Consider the following 26,401-nt stretch of genomic DNA (forward strand, 5'->3'; position numbering starts at 1 on the left):
GAAAAAATATGCCAGAATATTTTGTAATCCCCCAATCCCCACAGTGGGTGTGCGCCAGAGTTAATGGGCGAAGAAGCTCAAGTTTCTGTAAAGATTTACGTGGATAATTTATATTGACAACAACAATTAGAATCAAACACCCGTAAAGTAGAGAGTGCCTTATGATTACTATGCAAGTTTCGCAATAAGAATTCAGAGATGCGCAGGGATAGGCTACTTATGATTTACAAATATTACGTACGCTCAATTCTAGAGTTTGGTTGCGTTCTGTTTTCCGGGATTGCTGAGTACGATTTAAGAGCTCTAATATTGCTAGAAAGGCAAGCTCTGCGGCTGTGTCTCGGGCTACCAAGGTGTGTTGCGAATAGGGTACTTTATTTGGAAGCTCGAATCATTCCACTTGATGCAAGATGTCAACAGCTTACCATGCGAACATTTCTAAAAATATACGATGCGTTCCTCTCCCGTTCACAGGCAGTTTTCATCAAATCTCCAAATTTTTTCTTTAAGCACCCGTGGTGTCGTTATCAAAGGCCCCAAGTCAGCTTCATCGAGTCTCTGTTATCAAATCCTAATGTTTCCCTCCAGAATTTAACTGCCCAAATTCTATGCTCGTTGCCAGTTGACTTTGTTTTCGATAACATTTTTCCCGAAAAACGCTAAATTACTTCCAAAGCATGTTCTGGAGGGCCTCCTTCAAGACTGTCGCAGTCATTTTCCTAATTACGTATTAATTTCGACAGGTGCAATAGTAAATCTTCCGAAGGCTGGAGTAGGTATGTTTTTCATCACCTTTCATCACCTGGCTCATCATGAGGGAGAGCTTGCTGCAAGGCTTGCTGCAAGGAGAGCTTGAGCCAGTAAGACGGCAGAAGCTTGCCGTAGTGCCTTATCTACATGGAATCTCCCACAACTTGAAAAAGGTTGGGGAGCACGCCAATGTATAAGTGAAGTTTTCTGCCCCGAAAAAGCTCTCGTACTTGTGTATGAAAGTTGCTTCACAAGCAAAACCGGGATGCTCTAAAAAGCACTTAACACTGTTTGTCACATGCGCGCAATTTGTAATCTATCAGATACCTCTTTCATGCGGTAAATACTACATAGGATAAACTGGCAGGTGCATTAATGACCGGCTCCGCGAACACGCTTGCAACGTAAGAAATGGACGAGATGGTTTTTTAGCACTACATTGCAGCACGTGTGGCTGCAAACCACTTTTTCATGGTACGATAATCATAGGAAAAAACAGAAATAAAGTGACAAGGGAGATTATTGAAGCAGAAAAGATTAGTAGATTAGGGCTGAACTGCGTCAGCACTCCTTCTCTCGGTCTTTGTGAAAAAGAATTGTCGTTTTTGAGATCATAAGTTTTTAGCGCATGGCAATAGAAGGTTTTTCATCTGTTTATGTGTTGTCTTCGAATTTCGTGAGCATATATATGTACGCTCCTCGAAATAAAGATTTTGTTGGAAGTAAGTGCTCCCATCTGTCTCTTCCCTTGTCCTATGTTTCTAAACGCGCTACGGCGATCAACTATGTCTTACCAACATGCCCAACTTTATACTCTAGTTAAGAACGTGACTACATGCTATGCTCGATTGCGCTCACAACCGTTTGTCTAGTTCCACATACACAAAATTTAGTACTACGTTATGTCAATCGGTGACGAAAATAAATGACACGGCGAAACTTAATCATTATGATATGCATATCAAGTGAAACATGACTTCATGCTACGCTCATAGCGCACTCGTGGCCGTTTTGCTAACTGGTGATATACCAAATTTACTATTACATGAAGTCCAAAGACGGCGAACACAAATGCCAGGCGCGAACATGATAGTTATGACATCGAAGTCATGTACGGCATATTTTGCGTCCGCCTCGTAATTTTGGGCTGATTTCGAAGTGCAAATCAACTTTCTTCATTCGTGCTTCGCATATCAATTCTCACTGTACGTGGAATCTGCCATTTTTTATTTTATGCGATATTGGTTACGGACACCGACGGTGGACAACTACGACGTTCACGTGAGCCGTGTTTTGACCTCATAACATCTTTCGCTGTGAAAAACAAAATATAACAGGGGGTGAGCATCGGAGCAGCATGAACTTGCAGTAGGGCACATAACTAGCAGCAAGAAATTGCGTCTATATAATAATTATGATAGTACCAGCAGCGTCATCTCGCCTCACGGTGTCACAGTTTTGTACGCCGCCGCATTTTATTTTGACGCAACTATCTGAAGGTACAGTTTCCGTTCTCTTCCGTGCTAGGTGGTCTCTGAGGCTCTCGTTTTCCCCCCACCCAGGCACAGCCCACGCTTGAGATACCGAAGAGTAGTAGTATAGCGCCATTTTGTATATGCTGACTCATCTGCAGTTTGTATGTTCTTCTATGAGACAGTGGCATATACTATACTGCTCGGGAGATACTGCCGCTTATGCCTGACGCGGGAGAACTTTAGACTATAAGTAGCCTCACTACTAAATCAACACAGTGAATTTTTCGACAACTGCCTTCTAAGATACGACAACTGTGTCATTGCCAGAAGTTGACGTTGCACCCCACTGTGTGTAAGCAACAACAGAGCTTCTGCAATTTATCTTGTTGGATTCGGTGATGTTTTCAAAGGATTCTGTCATTTTCATATGCTGATAAGAAACTTCAAGTTTTCAAGTTCTGTGTGTTTACGTGTTCAGTGTGTTTTTTCATGCTATGCTTGGTTTTATTTCAGATTACAGAAAAAAATGCGCCCATAACCTCAAGTGAATTGTGAGTAAATGTGAATGCTATTCTTCTGCCGCTAGAGTGTACCATGGACGTCAGGCATTCGTCTTGGCCCACTACGGCCATCGTCTTGAAAGGGGTGGAGACAGCGAGTGGCCTAGAGGCAGGAGCGAGCGGACGAGAGAGTGGGGCGCGAGCGTTTTCGGCTCAATGTTGACTTTGAACAGTAGCATATGGAGCTCACACTAGATTTATATGTGGGGTTTATCATTTCAATACCACCATATGATTATAAGACACGCCGTAGCAAAGGACTCCGAGAATTTCGACTACTTTGGGTGACCACACATTTCCGGATGTTTTTGAGAGGCGCCCAGCCAGCGAACCACCGAGAGTGAGGCGTGAGCGGACGGGAGAGTGTAGCGCAGAAAGGGAAGAGTGCGAACGGCGATAGAAGGAGCGGCGAAGCACTGCACCTACCCTCTCCTACACTCTTTCGCACCACATTCTGTGGTTGCTAAGGGGGAAGATAAGCGCGCGTGCACGCAGCTGTTGCTTTGGGAGAAAGAGTGAGATTGGAGAGATGACACATTCCGGCGTGCGGACACCGCCGCTGACAACGCAGGATGCCGGTCATAGGCCGAATAAAAAATGCATTTGAATTTCGAAAATACATGCATGGTTTCTTCAAACATCAAGAAATCCGACACCACCTGACACCTTGAAAATCGGACCCCTATTGAAAAAACGTCCATCATAGGAATGATAGATTCCACCATCAACCATTATGGTGGAATATCGTGCTGGAAATGTTGGTGGCACATGGTGTATGGTGGGGTATGGTTCAGCGGATGGTGGATCGCGTGCTCCAGCCGGCAATGCTGGAGCGCTAAGCAGCGTCAGAACGACCGTTACGAGCTGCCACTAAAAATTACTAAAAATAACTGTATAAAACGATGTAAAAAGCACCCGTAAAAAAAGTACCGCAGTGCGGAGTCGAACCTGCCTTCTTCGGAGTTATAACTGAGCACAATGACCACTGCGCCACGCCACCAGAATTTAGCTTCGGTGTTAATGAAGTACTGAGGTCACAAAGTCGTCGTTTAACTTCAGTTTATCGCTTACTCAAGATGAACGGGATCTGCACCTGCTACTAAGATTTGCACACTTGATAAACACGAACAACTGCTGCCTGTAACGATTCCCACTGCGATAATGGCAAGAGCGCTATGTTTTTGTTACAATTTACAACCACAAGAAAAAAGAACAACTCAGTGGACTGAGGAGCAGGTAGAGTTTACCGGCAGTTGCTGCCAAGATTATTATCCGTTTCTTGCTCCTTCCAAAGTGCGATATCTGTTCAGGCTTTATGACGCTTCAATGCTTATTCGATAGTTACGCCCACCAATTGATAGTGATGTTTTTGTGCAACGCACAGCGCAGTCATGCCAGCGCGCCACTGTTGCTTTGTCGTTAGCAACAACTACATAACGGCTTGGCCAACACGAATGCAGTGCGCTAGAAACATTATGCTATCATATTGGTTCAGTAAACATACGAATTGAGGAGTCTGTGTTCTCGCATGAGAGCCAGTGAAATGTCGGCGAGTCCGACCGGCGGCTGTTGGTGAGGGGAGGCATACATTTGGTGGAAGTGCTGCAAACGCGTCCCATCGATGTTTGTCGCTGATTTTGCGGACAGCAGACACAATAAAAAAGGCTTCATTTAGGTTTAATAATGCCACAGCGGTGCTGTATTGTCATTTTACTCGTCAAAAATTGTGTATTTTGAAACCCAGAAGCACCAAAAATACTTGTACGGGCTCGGTCGGTACTACAAACCTTTGGTGGAAATCATGGTGGTAGAACAGAGGGGGTGAAAGTCAAATTCATTGGGGCTCGTCTCGACGCATGTAGAAAGTGAAATTCTATGCATATTCACGCGCACTTTGTTAACTCGAAAGTACGGCTCACGCGATAGAGTGTGTAAGAATTGCCAGATTTGCGTTTCTTTCGTGGCGACATCAAGTGACCGCTGTGTTCTGCTCTAACATTAAAACAGGCAATAGCGTACTGGAGCTCATTTATTTCTTGACATCTGCGTGCCGATTTAAAATATTTTTTGTCACTGTTCACAGTGACACAACTAGTCTTCTCAACATCATAACGAAAAAAACGGCAGCATATCGACGGAGTGAATGATGGAGAGTGAAGTGAAGCATCCGTCCGTCCATTCGTTCTTGCTTCCATTCGTCCATGCGTCCGTCTGTGTGGCCGCCCGTGCATCCATTCGCCCGTCCGTGCTGCGTCTGTTCGTGCGTCCGCACGTCCATCTGTGCGTCCGTCCCTGCGTTGGTCCATGCATTCGCTCCTGCATCCGTCCATGCGTCCATCCGTTCGTGCAGCCAGCTGTGCGTCCGTCCATGCATATGTCTGTGTGTCCTTTCGTCCACCTATACAACACTCCAAGTCCTACTATCTCACATCTTTTCATCATATATTCCTCATATAGAAGCACCGTCATCCAGCGGGCATTCCAAGGACTGAACGAGAGGAGGCACACGCACACTTTCTTACGGCTTGCGCTTCGTTTCTACTCCCACCTTCAACCACCTCGAGTTCATGGTATATACGAGTTTACTGTATTCATGGCACTGTGGCCCAACACTCGCTAAACCTTTCTAAAACCAAGGAGGTTACGCTCAGCGAATATAACGTAGCAACCCTTTCTTTTCAGATAGTGTTCAATGTACATGTCAATGGCTGCTAAGAGGGCATGAGAGACAAGACAATTCGGCTTTTATTTAACGCGCACGCTGCGAATTTTTTATTGTACAACAACGCACAGAAAAAATCTCCCACCAGCACCACCTTGGACGTCAAAATGTAAGACAGGTTACCCACTACTACTACGACTACGAGGGACGAACGGGTGCCGCTATAAGAATCTTCGCCCCTAAAAACACGTCATCGATGTCAAACTGCTGTAATTACGTGCGCGAAATGCAAACGTACTCACGACCGCTTACGCTCCACAAAAATTGAAGCGCTGTTGACACCACAGGGACAAAAAAATAAACGTTCTAAAAAGTGTAATGAGCAGCGTTGGTTTCTTTTGACCGTAAACATGTATCTTTGCGCATTCAAGAATGAACCGCTACAAATACGTGATTTCACATACTGTCATGTGCTTTTTCATCATGCCATCATCATTCCCCAAATTTCCATCTTGCCACCGTCATCCACCTTGCTCACTGAGCCTTTCACCAAACACGTTTTGCCTCGCCACCATCAGCCGACATTTTCCGCCGTCAGCACCATTGGCTCGCCACCACCACCACCATCTGCCGTCATTTTTCCACTCTCGCCGTCATCAGCTATTATGCCCACTACAGTTTCCATTATATCCACTAATATTTCCACAATATCCACCATTGATTCCAGCATCCACCAAGCCAAGATCTTAACACCAGCCTTTAGAATGCCTTACTGCGACCAACGCTTCACTACATTTTTCGATTGATGAAAAAAAAACACGGTTTATTTTCTGTCCTAGGAATCGGTTAGCACAAAAGTGAACCGTCTGCTTACAGCAGTTGCGTAGTGTGAAATGTACATTGATAAAAGATAGCTTAAGCTCATGCAATGTTTCTTGTTGACAGACAAGTAAATTAAACCAGCGTTTTTCCGTGAATGCATCGATACTCATGATCAACGGCATATCCTCATCGAGACGACTAAATTTTAAACATGCTCTTCTGGGCATGGATGTCTGTGGCAATTTATTTACTCTGGTAGTTACTGGTAGCGCAACCAAAGAAAGTGGTGTGACAGCTGAAGAGCACGACTGATTGTATGCCAAACTAGGGCTAAGGTCACCTACTCACGGCATGTTAGAATTATTGAATGCCACTGCCTGATTAGAGGGAAACGGAACGCGCGTTGAGTCTTCCGTCTTGGCAAGCCATAATATCCTGCGTGACTATTATTAGCGGAGAACGCGAAGGTACATGCTCGCGAAGCAAGCACGTTACTATATGCTTCGCAGAACTATTGCTGGTATCGATGAATGCTATGAGCCATGCCGGTGGTTTGGGTAAGGTGTGGAGATAGGTTTGCTAAAGGCTTACCTTACGAAGTACCGGGAAGGAACATGGTGATCTCCACTACCATCGCACATAACGACTCTAAGGCCGGGTTTGTCGACTCTCCAACACCGCGCAAATATGGCCCTAGAGGCAGGCTTTCAACCAACAGGGGTTTATTTACCAAAGATAAAGCACAGTGCAACAATCACAGGCTTGCGAGCCAGCTGGAAACTTTACAAGACCGATCAAGTTTCCGCTTGCCGGCAGGCGCTAGGACTAACAGACAAAGGGTGGCAGCGGAGTGCACGTGCGAAAAGCCGCCTGCTGAAGCAGCGCGTCTACATCTCGTGCAGGCCTTCGTAAATTTGGTGGAGGTATAATGGTTAGAAAAAAAAAGGCGCCCGCCTCCTTTTTTTTCATCAAAATCCCACTGCCAGGCGATTCATAGCCGATCCCCCGTGGTGGGTTGAGCCATTCCTTTTAGGTTCCCCTAACCGGTAGGGAGCATAGCGCAGCGCCTGTGAATGTCCCCGGCGGTGGGCCAGTGCCTAGCGAATACAAGCTACCGGGAAAGGGGTGTCACGGGTGGCCAATGAGGACCAGCGGAGCATCGTGATGTGTGCTGGCGTAGCGCGAGGAAGAGGCGTCGTCCGGGCCTGTTAGAACTTGTGTCTCTTTGCAGGGAAAGCCGAAGCACGGCTCGCCCCAGACTAATTGGCTTGGCGGCGAACCCATGGTGGCCACGCTCCCGGCACTGGTGCCAGATGCGGTCACCAATCACACAAGCTGAATAAGCGAGGCGCCAAAGGTGAGGGCGTGCTTGATTCACGCAATGGTTGCCACCTGGCTGTACTTGAAAGTGCTGAAAAAAATGACACTTCTATTTGAGAGGAACCGAACAGGATGGATGCGTAGAAACGACGCGTTGAAGGTAACTAATCGTAGATTTCACCGTCATTATGCGCTATGACACATTACGAAGAGAACTGCTAGAGCACAGGTATATATAAAATGCGTATATTTCAAGCGTACACTGTATCTAGCTGGGGCGTAGTCACTGAAAAAAAAAAAGTTACCGTGGCGCAGTGGTCAGAGAGCCGCGCATCTGTTGTCGCCTACCGAGGTGTTGTGGGTTCGACTCCAGTTAACAAAACCTTCTCTTTTCATTTTAAAATTTCTTTTACCCGTCATGAAAATCAATCACAGAAATATTGCTGGACCCAGGCATAAAACTCTTTCATGTTAAGAAATTGACCACGCCTCCCCTAAGAAAGTCGTAAGCAAATGCGCATGCTTTTCTTGCGTGGAGAGTACAATGCATAGTAATTTTAATGGCGTGAAAATCACAAGACGAGGACTTGTACCGCAACTATTTATTTCCACATTTAGCAGCCAGTGAGGAGTTAAGAGTGAGGCGTGCGCCTCACATATTTATATATACGTGTGAGCGAGTGGACGGGAAATGAGGGCGCTGGGAGGAGAAAGAGTGAACGGCGAGAGTAGGAGAGGTGAAGCACTGCACTTGCCCTCTCCTGCACGGCCCCTACATATGAGGGAGCTCCACTGAGCTCCCACGATGCGAGCGCTCTCACATGCCACAGCCGCTGATGGATGTCAGGGTCTAAAGTGCGCTCCTCCTATCCACATACTCTCCACCACTCCTCCCGGAGCACCTGGTCTGGTTGCTATGTGCGAGGATAAGCGCACGCGCCCGCAGAGGCTGCTATGTGAGAGGGAGTGAGAGCGGAGAGTCAACAACTGCGGGTTCGCGGATGCCGCCAGATGCCTGACATCTGCTGATTAATAAATGCATTCGCATTTAAAATCTTTCGACAATCGTTTTGGGCAAGCCATCACTTTTGATGCGGAAAAAAGGAGCTCAACTTACACCAGCCTTTCGAAGTCGGTGGGTACTTCATGCGGGTCGTAGCGAATGCTTGTTGCTCCAGTCAAACCTCGCTGCATGCCCGAAATCTGCAGGATGGCTAGCTCGACCTGCAAAAATAAGCTGCTGTACTCTTCGACAACAAATCTTCAGGTAATTTTATAGGGGAGTGCAGATTACCTTGGGAAACTAACCCCCGTATTCACAAACACTCCTCGGCTCGACTTTCAGCTTTCACTTGTCAGAGTTGAGCACTGCGCCACCACTCGACTGAAGATGACGCTGCGCTACTCATGAATCGCAGCAGAATATCGCTGATATGTAATGACCTGCCGTGCCTAGATACGGCGCTCCCGTCGGCTTTCTCAAGTGAAGGTGAAGCGTTGAGCGAAGAGACGTTCTAGATTACGGGGGTAAAACACCACGAAAACAACACTCATAAGAGCGTAGCAAGAAGCCTTCTTTCTGCCACGTGTTCTTTTTTTAAGAAACCCTTCAGTCTCCTAAGCAAGAATATTGTTGAACCAAGTAGCCGGTCAGCAAACTGTATTGGATCTCGATAGTGGAGCTAAGGTAACGAAGGCGGGGCTTCCGCAAAGTCATGTTGGTCCACAAAACTTGTGGACCAACATGCTTGTGGCTGAGTATGATTTTATTCACTCGCAATGTTAATGCGTTTATAATATAATGGACAAAAAAAATCTACCGACATTTTCCCACGGGGAGAACTCGAGTAAGGGCGTCGAGGAGTTGTGGGGATATCACGTGAACGTTGCGTATTTGCGTATGGCTTGGGAACGCCTAATTTTTATTTCGTTCTTTATTGTTTCAACTTATTTCATGAACGAGGAGCGCTGCCTTCAACGTCAAGTGAAAGCCAAGTAAAGACGCGCTTGACTGAATTGCTTACGCGTGATCCGGTGCCTTCATATACGGGGTGGTCAGTGAAAATTTGTGCGGTGCGAACAGTCGCGTTTTAGAGCGAAGCAGATATTTGACTAGTATTTTATAATACTGCCTCTTAAGTCCGTATGAACCCCATCGCCACGGGGGTTGGAGTGGTGCCAAGTAGGTCAAGTCGCGGCTGCGCGTTGACGTTACTCTCTCCCGCAGCAGCTGCCCGACCCTCCGCCCGCTCGAAACACACTTCTCTCTCGCTCCACCCTCTCCACCACCCGCAACGCTTCACCGCACGCCTAGTGGAAACACTAACATATTTAGTTGCCCGTTCACAGCAGCCGTACAGACGCAGCCTGCCAGCCGTTCGTACGGCTGCTGCGGACGCACAACTAATTCTGTCTTCTCTTTCAGCTCTCAGTTCATCTGCGATGAAACTTACATGAGACCCATACTGGCTCCCGTGTCTTTGTGTTTCAAATAAACATTTACTCGAGTAAACGTTACACCGAGTTTCATTTCAAACTGTTCTTTGAGCACCCGCACCGACACCCGTTTCAACCATGTCAACGCCGTACGTATTACTGCTGCTTCGCATCCCTTCAGAGTTTACTTCAGGGAGATGGTTCATATTTTACTAGCAGATGATGCCTGTGTCAGCTATGCGAGGCGAGAAAAGGGGAGGAGAAAGAAAGTTTTGCGGGTTTCTTCATGGGCTGGCACGAGACGCTAGCAGGCGGCAGTGTGTTTAAAACTTATCTTGGAGTGCACGGGATCATGGTGTGGCTAGCGCTGCAGTCGTGCGCCGGCAGCAGCTCGCGCAAGGGCCCACGCTTGTAGAACATCCTTTTGAACAGCATCGTCTGTGATGACGGTGAGCGCTGGCCACAGTGTGGGGCAACCTGCTGAATTAATCGTCGCTACGGGAACTATAGATGCCGATATTTGTAGTAAACGTTGTACGATATCAACCTGTCAGCCTTCATGGGTGATAAAGAGGTTCTACAGAGTTTGAAAGCATACGTTCTTTGCTCTTTCCAAATGTCTTGATGCTGGCGGTGCTCTAGTATATATTTTTTGTTGTGTGTGAACCTCAGTACGCTGCGGCGGGAATACCCGAATGAGCACCTACCAGGCGTGGTATTTATTCTACGTTAAAGAAAAAAAACGAAAAAGAAGCACTCTACAGAGACTGCCATGACGCTTTGCGGGTTTAGCCCAATAAAACAAACGTGATCGAGCTCAGGAATGCTGCCGACTAAAAGAACGACCTCAAGGTGCTTCGATGGCATTTCATTACTTGAAGTCGCACTCACTCGCCAGCGCCAAAATGCACGCGCAAAACTTCAAACTTGACCTAACACCCCGGCAAGTCCCCGGTGGCATCGATGACGGCGCTCATTTAGGAAGGTAGTAAGGCGTACTGTGACACAATGAGAAATGTTGGCCCAGCTCACGCGGCAACGATGAAATTCGTCCGCTGCCTGACAATGTGGCCAGCGCTCAACACCTTATAGCCAACGATGTGGTAGAACCGTTCAACACAATGGCCCTCTAACGTCTGCGCGCGCGCGACTTGCTGTTGGTACGCGACTGCCGCGCAGGCCACATCGCGAGGCAACGCGCTACGAGATTTCCCCTAAGTGCGTAACAGACTGTATATCTTAGTGTCATATTATGAAGCATCACGAATCACACATTACTGAACAAATTTTCGCTTGGCGAAATGAACGGCAACTGCGTGGCCGCACACTTACACACTACATAATGGACACCATGTTCAGTTTGAAAAACTGACGTGCTAAAAATGGGGCACTGTCTAAGAGATGAAAAAGAAAGGAGGGCATCATTGAATTATCATTGAAACAAAGATCACGTGAAATCCTTCAACGTCAGACATTAATTAGTTATATTATGAAAACTGCAAATTTAAGGGCTCACTTTCTTTGTTAAGTACAATATTATTGGCAACTAAAAGACCATGATGCCAAAAAATATGGCGGTGTTATCAGTAGAAAGAAATTCGGACGAAAGAAAGAAGGGGTGTTATCTGAAGAAAGAAAAGACCAAAAAACAACTAGCCGCCTGAAGAGACCGAATCTGCGACCTTCGAATAATGCGTTAAATGCTCTACCCCTGAGTTATGGTGGCGGTAATTAATCTATTCCATTGGTAGAGTATATAAACATTATCACTACCATCATCGTCACCATCAGCATCCTCAAAATCACCAGCCTGGCTGCGCACACTGCAGTGTAAAGACCCCTCCCATGATCCGCCAATCAACCCGGTCTTGTCCTTTCTGCTTCCACTTTATGCCTGCAATTTTTTTAATCTGCACGGTCCAACTAACCTTCTGTTTTCTCTTCATGCGTTTGCCTTCTGGAGGAATCCTGTCATTTGCTCCTAATGGGCAGCGGTCATCTTGCCTACGCGCTACGTGCATGGCCAATTACAATTTGTTGATTTCAACTGTGATATCTTCAACCCCGGTTTGTTCATAGGCCTACTCTGCTCTCTTCTTGTCTCTTAGGGTCACTCCTATCATTTTCCCATCATTCTCTCACTGCGTCGCCCTATATTTAAGCGGAACCCTCTTTTTAACCATCCAGATTTCTGAACCGTAGGTAAGTACTGGCAAGATGCAGCTGTTATATATCTTGAGGATCAATGGTAGATTACTAATAATAATTTGAGAATGTTTTCTGAATGTGATCCACCCCATTTTTATTCTTCTAGTTACTTCACTCTCAAGGTTCGGCTCCACCTCTCCTAAATAGACATATTACTTTACCAATACCAACGACATTTCACTCATCCTAAAGCGTTTTTTTCTGGCAAGACTACTGTTGGGCTCGAACTTCGTGCGTTCCCCGAATACTTTATGTTACCCACCCCTAAGGCCGGCGACCCCTCGTCAACAAAGAAGCAGGGCCACCGGAATGCGGGACGATGACTGTCTGCTGGCCACAAAGGACGCGACAACTCCCGTGCCCCAAGGGGTTCAATTATGGCGCCTTACAGGAGACCAAGCCAGGCTTCAGGTGACCGGGCCAGGCTGCAAGGATGGAAGGTACACGTGCGCGTCCGCCGGACAACCAGAATCAGCGGAGGCGACGGCATTGGTGCACGGGCAATTTTTATTGATGGCCTGTTAGCCCGGCATCGCGGGAACTTACTCGGAGGCGCTTTTCCACGACCCGGCAACGTCCGTCGTCGATCATTCCAGGAACCGGGGTGAAAGAAACCTGAGCGACGGCGGAGAACCGATGAGTGGGCAAGAGGCGTTGGGTCTTCGAGGTTGTGGCGAGGAGAGACATCTGTGCGTTCCGATTGGACTGTAATAGTGGTACGTTACGATTGGACTGTAAGAGTGGTTGAATGGGGAGACAGGGGATAAAACCAGGGGTGCAGGGACAGAAAAAAAGAAACGAATAAACGTCTCTATATTCAGATGATGTCGGAGTGGTCGTTTCCTCAAGGTGCCAGCAGATGAAAAGTTCTCGTCTTCGGCTTCCTTGGCGGCAGCAGCAAATGTGGCGCAACAAGTGAGAGGCGAGGGGAAAGAATCAAAACGGAACGTAACTACTACTACACACTGATACTTTGGTTCCATGCATAATATTTTCAGGCCTACTTTTCTGTTTTCCGTGTCCAGTTTTTTAGTCGTGAGCTGTGATTGGTCCCCAGAGTTACTCATCAAAGTAATGCCTTCCGCGAATGGCAGGTTACTTACATACTCTCCTTTAATGAACTTTTATCCCGAACTCTTACCAATATAGGGTTCTGAAGACCTCCTGTAAACGCGCGGTGATCAGCATTGGTGAGATCTCTTCTCCCTGCCTTACACAATATTTTATTTGTATTATGTCGCTTCACTTATGGAGAATATTGGTGGTAGTGAATTCACTGTAGATTTTTAATATATTATGTAGGGTTCTTCGATGCCCGGATTCCGTAATGCCTGCATCACTGCTGAAACGCCAGCTCGTAATACTTGAAGCTCTGTATATTGGTTCTATTCATATTTGTTATGACAGTGTCTTACTTGTTTCTTGATGCATACATGCCTTTTTAGCCTATAAGCACGATCTTGCTTTCGCAGATATTAGGCCTTTTGCGCTTTTAACGCAATAGCGGTAAAGACAGATACATATGAAGCATTTCTGCCAGCGTTTTCCGGTGCCGCTTCCCGCGGCGTCATCGCGTCAACGCCGCCAGAGAGGGTGGCAAAACATATGAGGAGCACCAAGGCTAGTGTCAGCACAGCGTCGCAGAGTGTGTCCAAGAGGATGAACTCGAGACCTAGCAAAGCAGTGTGGAGTGTCCGTCAATGTAGCAACAAGGCATATTCCTGAAAACCAGTTCTATGCCTTACTTGCAATTTTAAGGTGAGAAAAAAATCACAGTACCACCAACATTTTTTTACTTCTATCGTCAACTGTGGAGAATAGAAAGAGCCTAAAACTCGCAATATACGACCAGTGAGCTTGGACATTATACATCTCTGAGGCCACGTATTCAGCCAATACATTCAGGCCTTCTAACCCTACTGATGGACATGAGTATGACGCTCGAAAACTGCTCGAAGAATCCCAGTCGCTTTCTGTCAAATCTTCTGAGGAACAAGCTAAGAAAATGCAAGAATCATTTGAGAGTTTTCTGGTCACACAGAGCACGGCGCGGCGAAAATTCCCAGGTTTTGGCTTGCACCACCTCCAAAACAGAAGGCATGCTTACACTAATATTCAGCGTGTCAAGTCGCAAGGTAGGGCTGAGGAAGAGCAGTCTCCTTAGGTTCTTACACGCATTCTTTAAGAGCTAAATTAATTACATGACATCCTCGCTAAAACGGTCTAAACGCGAGGGGGATAAACTCGACAGTTTAATGCGCAAAGGCAGCAAAAGAGTACTAGGCCTCCCCGTGAGCACCAATACGGACGGGCTCATGAGTCTGCGCATGCACAACACCTTCACGGTGGTGACCGAGGCACAAACACTAGCTCAGTTCGCACGACTCTCCTCCACGAAAGCTCGGCGGCGTCTCCTACAGTGGCAGGGATGTCATGATATGGCAAGGAAGAAACAGAAGATCTTCCTATGACAAACTATGAAGGGCACGTACGAGGTAGCACCCTTCCCGCGTAACGTTCATTCACAGTACAATGTTGGCCGGCGAAAGATACGGGCGAAGTCTCTCTTTGATTTCGTGGCTAAGTGCACGGGCCCCACGTCCGGGTCACCAATGTAGTGAGAGAGGAAGACGGGACGGCGGCCAACGTGGTCGTGTCGTTCTCTCGCCACTTTATTTCCAAAGGCGATTGCCGAAGCGGAGCGGCGGCGGCTGCCACGTCCGAACCGCCAGGCCTGAAGCTCGTTCTCTACTGCTCGCGCTTCGAGCTCTCGCGTGAGCTGCACGAGAGGCGCAGCGCGGTGGCTAGAAAAATGACAATGATGATGAATGGCGATGATGATGACGCTACATAGCTTTCATCGATGCCGCACAGTATGGCCGCTCCGATCGTTTTGCAACTGTGGTCGTTGATGATCGTGGTAGCGTACTCTACTCAGCTTCTATCAGGAAAGCGTCTGCCTCCGTAGCAGAGCAGGTATCGATAGCCCTGGCGATGACGGACCTTTCGCGTCCAGAAATATTTATTGACTCCAGGACTGCCGCCCAGGCCTTTGCCTCGGGAGTAATCTCTAGGAAGGTGGCCGCTGTTTTAAATTCCAGGGGTATAGTAGGCTACCACATAATCACCTGATTTCCGGCCCACATGGGCTCAGAGGTGCACCCGACTCTTCCCAAGGCCAACGAACTTGCCCATAACCGTGAGCGAGAAATCGCAGAGGTGAGTTTGTGGATAACTCTAAGATCCTTTAACACCTTTAACAAAGTGACGTCCCCTTATCAGTTGTATAGATTGAGGTACCCTCTTCCGCATTCTAAGCTCACTCGGCCACAGCCGTTGGTCCTTCGGATGCTACAGGCAGGTTCATTGCCATCTTGTAGCACATTCAGCCACTTTGCTGATGACGTAACTCCAGGATACCATAGATGTGAGGCACATAACTGCACACTCGCTCACATGTTCTGGCAGTGCCCGGAGTTACATGTCGCAAAGTGCAGCACAGAAGAAGACTGGGAGAGGGCTCTTAAAAGCTTGGAGCTTTCAGTGCAATACTCGGAATTGCAGGAGGCCTGCGAGCAAGTGGAGGGTCACGGTCTTCCTGTCTCTGCAGGGCGCAGTCAACGACTGTGGTGTACTTCTCGTAAGGGTGTGTCTGACTAGTTCTACAGAACCAAATGAAGTTCATTTCACTTCAGAGTACGGCAAAGACTTGATAGATTTGAGGTGGGCGGCAACCATTTGGACAAAAGCAAACGCTGCTGTTACGTAGCGGAAGTCACTGGCATCAGTGTGCTGATTGGTTCTCCATTCATCGACTTGCTTCCGGCGTCGGCGCCGATGCTGCACATACATATCTGGATCGTCTAAAGGTGGACATTTCAGCCACCGTCCCCGGCAGCGTCGACGCCGAGTGACGCCGGCGTACGAAACGCCGGGGAAACGCCGGAAAAACTCTGCATATGTTTCCGGCTTAAAGAGCTCGTTTTACAGAAATTCTGGCATCGGCGTCTGTGCCGGCGCCGGTGTTGTTGAATGTGAGGGAAAAATCACCATCCTATGCGCGATCAAGAAGTTGAGAACGATGCAAATAAAATAAGTACATGATGAGAAATCCTGCAGCAGAATGAGGAGCGAACCAGGGTTGTTTGGGTTGAAGTGGGGATTGAAGCCGGTTTGTTTGCGAGTCAAGCGTACGTTATACCACACGGATACGCCTGTGCTTGCAAAAACAGTAAAAAAACTACGTCTGATTGGAAATGCAATGAAAGTAGCTTGCATGCTTCACGAACACACGCGCCCTGTATGTATGATGCACAATGCAACATGAAATATAGCAATAATAATGTATGGTATAAGCGTCCATTGCCAACGAGCGCCAGAATATTTGGTTATCATATAGGCTTCATAATTTAAACCCAGTACACCACTAGGAAAGGCACACAAGCTACTTTTAAGGCCACGTAGTGGGTGCATTCCGAATTCAAAGGTTTCATGCATCAAGTGTTTAAAGTACGCACTATAGGAACAGGACGTCACAATCGCGTTCAACTCCTAACGGTGAAGAAATACTTCGGTTTGGCATAGATAGTTTATAGTAATCATTTGAAAACGTTAGCGAAATTACGCGAGCAAAGAAACACAGAAAGACAAAGAACACTGACTTTGTCAGTGCCCTTTGTCTTTCTGTCTTTCTTTCCTCGTGTCGTAGCGCTGCCCTTTTTAAACTGTGTACTAAAGGTGAAGATATAGGGTCCCCTAATTTTTTACCGCATGTTCCATTCTCTCCGTGTTATACCTTCTTATGTAGGCTACATTACGCCTCTTGATTAACTTCAAAAGCTATGCCAGCTTTAATTTGTCTGTTGCATTTGAGGTCTTTATAATTAGTCGTCTCTGAATACGATTTTTGGACTTCTTGGATAACTTGCCAGTCTCCTGTATAGTGACTGCACCTCTGACTTTCAATGCACACTCTTTGACCATGCTAGTTGGGTTATCGTTCATTGTGCCCACGCTAACTTCAGTTATCTCGTTTAATGCCGAAAATTTATTTTGAAGCGAAACTCTGAATGCTTGTACTTTCCCTCTCAACGCAAGCTCATTTATTTGCTTCTTGCGTATAAGTTCACGACTGTGAATTTTTAAATATAGCTAAGTTCGAGCTCTTACCACCATCAATATTCATTATATGCATTCGCTCCTGCTAGTGAAGCAAAAGAAGAAAAAAAGAAGAAGAAAGAAAAAATGGGGGGGGGGGGACTGTACGACATCCGGGACCACTTATCTGTGTGTTCTGGCTGTGCTTGAAGCGGCAAACATTTCCTTATTGTCAGGTGCATACGCTAAAAGCTTTGGTAGAGGCTAATAATATTGTTGGCGGCGCCACAATTACCGGCTCTTTGATATTTTCTGATGCCACCAACATGCACTTGAAGCGCTTAAGCTCTCCCCACCGATTTGTCGTAAACTTCAAAGGAGGGCAAGCCGCCATCAAAATTGCACTGGAAGGTGAAGTATATAGTAATAATATATATATATATATATATATATATATATATATATATATATATAGATTTAACTGACAATGATGCCCAGAACTGTATAGGGGAAGTTATTAGAACAAATGCAATGTAAATAAGAAGAAAGAAAAGTGGGTGAAAGAATAACCAGCCATGACCAGGTTATTCTTTCACTCACTTTTCTTTCTTCCTATTTATATTGCATTTGCTCTAATAACTTCCCCTATACATTCCTTGGCATTATTGTCTGTTAGATCTCAATAATATTGTGTCAAAACACGGAAAACCGAACCTTTAGGTATACACTTCTTTCTTATATATATACATATATCTATATCTATCTATCTATATATATATATATATATATATATATATATATATATATTGTGATGTAACGGTGAAGGCAACCTTTATTGCGCCCAGAAGACACGATGAAGCAGCCACGCCCAAAGCACAGAACTCTGACAAGCCAAGTCCCCACAGCAGATGAAGATGACGACCACTCATGATGATGAATATGTCTAAAGAAAGTAGGTGTGCATAATGAATGCCTACACTAACTTCCCCCCCCCCCCCCCACGTGAAAGCGGTCATCCTGACCGCAGTTCCTGGCCGCAGTTTAAAGAGAAGATGAACGTCGTATGAAAGGCTTCATGCGGGATACGTGGACTATTTCTGCTGCCCTGTAGCGGCGGTCCATCGGAAGAAGAACGGGTGCCACGCGATAATTCACAGGAGACAATTGCTCCAAGACAGTGTAGGGGCCAATAAAACGTAAGTGAAACTTCTCGCACAGTCCGGGAGTGCGAATGGGTGTAAGAAGAAGGACTTCGTCGCCAGGCGGGCTGAAAGACACGGCACGACGAGAGGCATCATATTCAAGCTTGCGATCTTGTTGCTTGGCTTCAGTGTTGACGCGAGCCAGCTGGCGGCAATGGAGTAGACGAGAAACGTATTCTTCACTTGAAGATGAACATGGTTTGACAGGCGCAGAGAAGAAAGAAACATCGAGGAAAGAAAAAGCATAGCGACCGTGGACGAGGTAGAACGGCGAGTAACCGGTTGTGCGCTGTACAGAGGTATTATACGCAAAAGTGACAAATGGCAAATTGGTGTCCCAGTTTCTGTGGTGGGGTTCGATATACATCGCTATCATATCTGACAGTGTACGATGAAAGCACTCAGTCAGGCCGTTCGTCTGAGGATGGTAACTAGAGCTTGTTTTGTGTGTAGTGCCAGATGCCTTGAGCACTTCTTCAATGAGTTCTGAAAGAAATACTCTTCCACGGTCGCTCAAGATTACACGAGGAGCTCCGTGTCGAAGGATGATTGCTCGAAGGATGAAGTCGGCCGCTTCCGAAGCTGATGCAGAAGGCACGGGAGCTGTTTCGGCGTAGCGGGTCAGGTGGTCGACAGCTGTAACTATCCATCGATTGTCCGTGACAGTCATAGGAAGCGGACCATACAGGTCAATGGCAACTACCTCGAATGGTTGCAGGAGACACGGGAGTGGTTGTAATTGTCCACTTCAAGTTGATGTAGGTAGCTTGCGACGCTGACAAAGGGTGCATGAGGCAACGTATTTCGCGACACAGGTGGACAAGCCCGGCAAGTAGTAGTGACATCTTATGCGGTCATACGTTTTCTGGAAGCCCATGTATCTAGCAGACATGTCGTCGTGATATGTCTTGAGGACTTGAGCCCGAAGAGACCGAGGTAGAACGGGCACCCAGCATTGACCATCAGGGTGGTAGATATGACGGTACACGACGTGGTTGTTGAGCTTGAATTGCGTCAGCTGTCAGCGAAGACGGGCGTTAGGGGGTCGGCAAGTCCCGTCAAGACGATCCATGATGCGGCGACAGTAAGGGTCAGCACGTTGGTGGGATAAGAACGAACCACACTCGCTTGGAGAAGTTGGGTCCACAGTAGCTAATGACGAAACATGTAGGGAAGAGACGGGCGAAAGCTTCTCGAGTGCGGCAATGGCGGGTTTGTTAAATGGCTCCGAAGAGAGCGGGCAACGCGAAAGTGCGTCGGCGTCTTGATGCTTGTTTCCCGACTTGTATGTGATCGTGAAGTCGCATTCTTTTAAGTGAAGAATCCAGCGACCAAGGCGGCCGGATAAGTTCTTGATTGTCGAGAGCCAGCACAAGGCGTGATGGTCTGTAAAGACAGTAAAGTGGCGGCCGTGGAGATACGGTCGAAACTTTTGTATCGACCATACGACCACTATGCACTCCTGTTCGGTGATGATATAATTCTTTTCGGCAGGGGTCAGTGCACGGCTCGCGTATGCGACGACTTTCTCACGTGAAGATTTGTCTCGCTGTAGGAGAATTCAACCAATGCCTCGACCACTAGTGTCTGTATGCAGGAGTGTAGGCACGGTTTCGTCGAAATGGCAGAGGACTGCTTCGGATGTGAGTGCACACTTCATTTGGGTAAACGCCGCTTCACATTAAGAAGACCACACAAAGGTGACGCCTGATCCGAGCAACTTGTGCAATGGTGAAGCTATTGAGGCGAAGTCTCGAATGAATCGGCGAAAATAAGAAGCGAGGCCGAGGAAACTGCGCAAGTCTTTGGCTTTTTCAGGACGCGAGAAGTGTTGGACAGCGGAAATCTTGTCGGGATCGGGATGAATACCGTCCTTGCTTACGATGTGGCCTAACATTTTAATCGTCTTGCTCGCAAAACTGCACTTCTTGGTGTCCAGCTGAAGGCCTGCGTTTACAAGGCACGTAAGAACTTCGTCCAGTTGTTGCAAGTGCTGAGGGAAGGTTGACGAGAAAATGACGATATCGTCTAAATAGCACAAGCAAGTCCTCCACTTCAAGCCTCGTAAAACAGTGTCGATCATCCGTTCGAATGTTGCTGGAGCATTGCAAAGGCCGAATGGCGTGACGTTGAATTTGTACAGCCCATCTGGTGATGCAAACGCTGTCTTTTCTTTGTCATTCTCGTGCATGGGTATATGCCAGTAACCTGAACGGAGGTCTAGGCTTGAGAAGTACTCAGCACCTTGCAGTGAATCCAAAGCATCGTCTATGCGTGGCTTGGGGTAAACATCCTTGTGGGTAATCTTATTAAGTGGTCCGTAGTCTACGCAAAATCGCACGGAGCCATCTTTGTTCCTACTAAAACAACAGGGGATGACCAAGGACTAGCGCAGGGACGTATAATGTTCCATTGCAGCATATTGGCTACATTTTGTTCCATAATCTCACGCTCGGACGAAGAGACGCGATGTGGTCTACGGCGTACGATGGAAGTGCCATCGGTCTGGATACGATGCCTAATAATGGACGTCTGTCCCAGAGATGAGAAATGGGCATCAAACAATCTCCTATTCTTTTGTAGCAAGGCAAGCAACTCATCCGTCTGTGAAGAGGTCAGTTCTGGACTAATAGTCGCAGCAAGAACAGAAACGCTTGATGAACGTTTAATAGAAGGAAGGTCAGAACACGCTAGCATAAGCGGGACAACAGAGACAGGTTGAGATTCAGAAACGCAAGCCATTGTGGTGCCTTTAGGAATGAGAATTTTCTCAGAAGTCTGGTTTGTAGCGTAGAGAAGTCCGGAGCCATTGTGGAATCGCGCTAGACCTGAAGCAAGGGCTATACCTTTTGCGAGACAGCGTGCAGATGGTTGGACAAACACGTCACCAGAGTCGATCACATTAGAAGTAAGGGCAACTATCCGCTGATGACCAGGTGGTAGCTCGGTATCTTCAGCAGCGAGAAAGCGATTGGGCTTGTCATCCGCTTACAGGGTATAGTCAGTTTCCATCATATGAACAACATTTTCTCGACAGCAGATGGAAGCGTTCGCCGTAGACAAAATCTCAGCCTAATATAAGCTGGTGGGCACACGAACTCAGCACAGCAAATTGCACAAAATGAAGACCAGCTATGAAAACACGAGCGGTGCACATAGTGGCAGGTCTAATGGCGTCCCCTTGAGCAGCGTGCAGTGTAGGTCCATCATAAGTGGTGGTGACTTTTCGCAAACGGGAGCACAAAGAACGATCAATCACAGATAAACAAGCACGAGTGTCTATTAAAGCGTCCACGTACACACCTTCTATTAAAACAGAGATCATATTATATGGACGCACTGGAGGAATTTCTGTATTTTCGTTCGATGCAGCTTTTCCTCCAAAAGCTGCAGAGGTTAGTTTTCCGGGCGTTGGTTAGTGAACTGGTAGACAGGTTACAATGGAGATGTGGAGCGGCGGAGGGGTGAGGTTGAGTGGCGTCTAGTAGAGCGGTAAGAACTGGTTGGCGCAGATGTCGCAGTTGGAGACGGTGAGCGACGTAGCGGCGGTTCATAAGGACGACGTTGGAAAGCGTACCAGCTAGTCCCATCATCCCGTCCGTAGGTGTCGAATTCACGATGTTCGTCCTGCTGACGCTTCCGACAGACGCGTGCAATGTGGTCCCGATAGCCGCAGTAATAACAGATTGGACAAGGCGGCCGCCACGGTGGGTGAAAGGGTTGGCTAGGCGCACTCGGAGTCAACGAAGCCAGCGGGACAGGCGTCGAGTGTGTGGGCATCGGTTGTACGACGGGTGTTGATCCAGCGAGGACTTGTGCGTACGTCGGCTGGGGTCGAGGTATTGGAGAGTCTACATACGCTGGCCCAGTCATGGACGCCAACTGCTCTTTGATAACATCGCGCAAAACAGTGTTGGAGGGGGGAGGTGGACTCGGTTTCATTGAGAGGCTGAAAGATTGCAGCTCTTCCCGTATAATCGCCCGGATGATGGTACGCAATGAGGCATCAGTCGTGGTGGTGTTTTCAGCGCTGTCCGGTGGTAACCGTTGGGATTCAAGTTCCTCTAGGCGTTGGCACGTGGGAACAACGTCAGCGACTGTAGTCGGGTTTTAAATGACCAAGGCATTGAACGCGACCGTGCCGATCCCTTTCAATAGATGACGAACTCTCTCTGATTCAGACACGGACGTGTTGAAATGGTGACAGAGAGCAAGCACATCCTCTATGTAGGATGTGTAAGACTCACCGCATTGTTGCTTGCGAGCATCCAGTGTCTTTTTCGCGAGAGCTGAACGAACCCCCGGGATGCCGAAAATTTTGCGAAGCTCTTGCTTGAAACGTGTCCAGTCCGTAATGTCCGTTTCATGATTGAAAAACCATGTTTTTGCTACGCCTGTCAGATAGAAAGAAACATGGCGAAGCTTGGTAGGATCATCCCAGTTGTTAGTGAAACTCGCTCGATTGAACTGGTCCAACCCATCCTCCACATCTTCACCTCGAAGTCCGGCGAACGTGGGCGGCTCACGCTGGGGCACGGTGATAATCCACGATGGATAGGCCGCGGTAGCCGGGGCCGTGGAGCTAGACGCAGAAGCGCCGGTTGGCTCGTCCTGAGACATGTTACCGGACACCTGGCACAACCGACGACCTGAGCGGAGCTCCAGGAGGCAGATCGGGCTTGGAGAGGACGGAAGATCGTAGAGCGCACTCCACCACTTGTGATGTAACGGTGAAGGCAACCTTTAATGGGCCCAGAAGACACGATGAAGTGGCCACGCCCAAGGCACAGAACTCTGACAAGCCGAGTCCCCACAGCAGATGGAGATGACGACCACTCATGATGATGAATATGTCTAAAGAAAGTAGATGTGCTTAATGAATGCCTACAATATATATATATATATATATATATATATATATATATATATATATATATATATATATATATATATATATATATATATATATATACAAACGTGGAAGTGTGATGGAGCGCCGCCAGCAGCCATTATGGCATGTCGCGGCTTCCTGCTTGCCTAACGTAGCAAGCGATGCCATTACGAGCTTGCATCTTGGAAATAATCCCTCACATATTACCTGCAGGAATCACGTCTGCCAGAACGAGACCTTCGCTATAAATCAAGGAGAAAATCATGTTTTTTCCGACTTGTCCTTTACTCACGTTTAAATTACAATAATACTAAAATCACATACCCTATACTTCTTGTTGGCATCGTTGTCTGTTAGTTCACATTAGTAAACAAAAACAACCGTTTATAATTCTTTCCTTCATTTGTAACCTGGTTCTAGTTCCGACAGACTTCATGCAGGTAGTATACGAATGATTCTTCTTAAGCGGCCACAGTGTATGAGATCTCGTAGTACGTGAGGACAAGAGGGGAAAATAGTGCTCCACAGTTGCCGTAATGGCTACAAGCGGCGCTTACCGACACTACCAGGTTGAAATGTTCATATATACCGCACAATTTGGTGGATCGCCGATCTAGCTAAGTTGATGAAGCATCGAACGCGTCATGCGAAAGCCGTTCCTGTAAGCGGCAAGTAGTCTTTCTTTTCTTCACATGTAGAGCTTTCACGGCAACACTGCGCGGAAGACATACCTGATGCCAGAAGGGGTCTTTATCGCCGTACTGGACAGCGTTCTCGAGCAGCGACTGTAGATTGGCCCTGTAGAAAGCGAACAGCCGGTTGCAGAACGTCGGATCAGAGTCGCAGTAGTTCCCGTATATGTTGGCATAATGCTGATCAGTCATAAGGCTGGTGGCCGAGCCCTCGGCGTAGCCTGCTGCGTACGCCTGCTGAGAGTCCTTGAAGCGGCCGTCTGTCTTCACAAACACTGACGCCCACCTGGTGGAAGTCGGAGAAATCACCAATAAAAACGGTAAAAGAAGAGTGCATTTTGAGAACAATTAAATTAGATAAATGTTTTGCATCAAGTACATAACGGTAAATCAGTGGCTCAGACACTTGTCCTGCGCAGTAAATTTATGCCATACGAAGGAGTACAGACAAATCATTCACCTGGTACTAGTTTTAGTGATCGGCCAGGTGCTGATTGAGTAACTACACCAAACTCTTGATTCATTCGAATCGCTGCATATAATGTCACGAACTCAAACGCGCAAAGAAATTTTCAGCATACAATGTTTTGTTCGCGGAAGCTCCTGACCACGTCATAAACTTAGGCATGGGACGTTCATGTGACCGTGTACGCACACAAGGTCAGTGAAAAAGTAGAAACCATCAAAACTTACGCAGTCGTCTGCCCATGAAATATGGTCATCATAATTACGGAGGTTTTACTGTCCAAGTTGCCCTATGTTCACGAGGTTGTGTCGACGAAAAAGGTATCAGTGAAGCTGTTAAACACAAAGCTCTTTATGGGGTGAACACGTACCTAGAAAATGAAATGCCAGAATGCAAGCTATAGAGATGGCACACGACGATCACAGTCATCAGCCAGTGGTGTACATGCAAATGTCTTGGTTGGTTGATAAACTGTGAGACACGGTAACTCGTTAAAGATGTAGCTGCGCACCCTTTGTCTCAGCAGGAACATGACTCGCTGTCTGGGCAACGTGCAGTGACATGCTATAACGCGTACGTGGGGTTTACAGGACGGTCAAAGGATAAACTAAGTTTCAAAGCTCCGTATCTCCGCCAGCGGAGCAGTGTAGGCTGAACAGTGGTGACGAGAAGTAAACGCGCTGTAGTCTGATTTCGCGCTATTCTCGGTGCATCGTCTGCTACGGCGGTGTGCCGCAGCGGTTCGCCGCACTGTTGCTCGCGCTGGCTTCCCTGTTGGTCAGTTATTGAACTTTACCGTTCATTATGCTTCCAGCCAACATTCTCACGTCACATTAGTAGACTGCTTATGTGGATGCCTATAAGGTCTTCCGTATAAATTAACACAAATGCGTTGCTCATTGCAAGTTGACTAAGAATTGATGTCCTGTCTATGCGTGCGCTGTCTGCATTCGGTGTAACCGACAAGTTTGGGAAATGCTACGTGAAGGAGCATTTGCAGCATAAAAATTTGACGACGACCACTACCATTTTAACCGCTGTCATCTTGCCTAGACGAAAAAGAGCCCAAAACGTCAGTAAAAGCTTCAAAAAAGTTGAGTCACTGGACAGTACGCATGTTTTTTACTACTTACAAAAAGACTTTATTGAAGAAACAGTAGGCATGCTTCTTATTTTTCACCAGAGAAGCCTTCGCGACGGCTACCAATTGAGATCAGAGTGCGAAATGTTACAGAACTTTCGCCCCCCTGCTTGCATTTTCAGCACTTTCAGAAAGTTCCTGATTGGCTGTCTTGCAAAAAAACAGATATTATCATCACAATGTAAAATATCGCTACTCTAACCATCACGTTATCATTATTATCGGTATAACTCAAAAGTTGCTGTGGCAACCACTTGAACTCTTCTAGTACAATCAAAAATAGTTCATCAACCATGGGGATTTTGTAGAAAGCCTCTCGACAGTTTTCTCAGTTGCTTTTACAGTGAAAAGAAGGCTGCGAAAGGGATGATCTAAGCAGCCTCTTTTCAAAACACTCCATCTCAGTGGGTACAATGTCGTGTGGTTTGGACACGCCTGCTCCAGCGGTACTTGTGAGAGACGCTAGTGGACTCCTTCGAAATATGTCACTTATCCTATTTTTCTGCCGAAATACTCACGGTGTGCTACTTCCTGGTCCACTTCTCTGCACAGAGAAAAAGTGACACCGATATGTGCCACACCCCTTTAATTCTCCTAAGGCCCAGAAATGAGAACAATGCGATTGAGAAAAATATCTGGCTATTTCTGTATTATGAGAGACATGTCACAAAGCTTGGTG

The 26,401-nt window shown here is 47.0% G+C and overlaps 1 protein-coding gene across 7 annotated transcripts in view; it reads right to left on the reverse strand.

Moving 5' to 3' along the window:
- Positions 1–26,401, reverse strand: part of LOC119166688 (putative phospholipase B-like 2) — a 351,547-nt gene that overhangs the window by 244,641 nt on the left and 80,505 nt on the right. For all 7 annotated transcript variants that reach the window (XR_012888461.1, XR_012888460.1, XM_075882399.1 and 4 more), the window contains 2 exons: positions 24,155–24,401; positions 8,707–8,813 (listed from right to left, as the gene is read on the reverse strand). Coding sequence is in view for 5 of the 7 variants with exons in the window: in XM_075882399.1 (XP_075738514.1) it covers positions 8,707–8,813; positions 24,155–24,401 (354 nt within the window). In the remaining 2 variants the exon portion in view is untranslated. The remainder of the gene's footprint in view (positions 1–8,706; positions 8,814–24,154; positions 24,402–26,401) is intronic.

Source organism: Rhipicephalus microplus, unplaced genomic scaffold, assembly GCF_043290135.1.
Source record: "Rhipicephalus microplus isolate Deutch F79 unplaced genomic scaffold, USDA_Rmic scaffold_12, whole genome shotgun sequence".
NCBI classification, from domain to species: domain Eukaryota; kingdom Metazoa; phylum Arthropoda; class Arachnida; order Ixodida; family Ixodidae; genus Rhipicephalus; species Rhipicephalus microplus.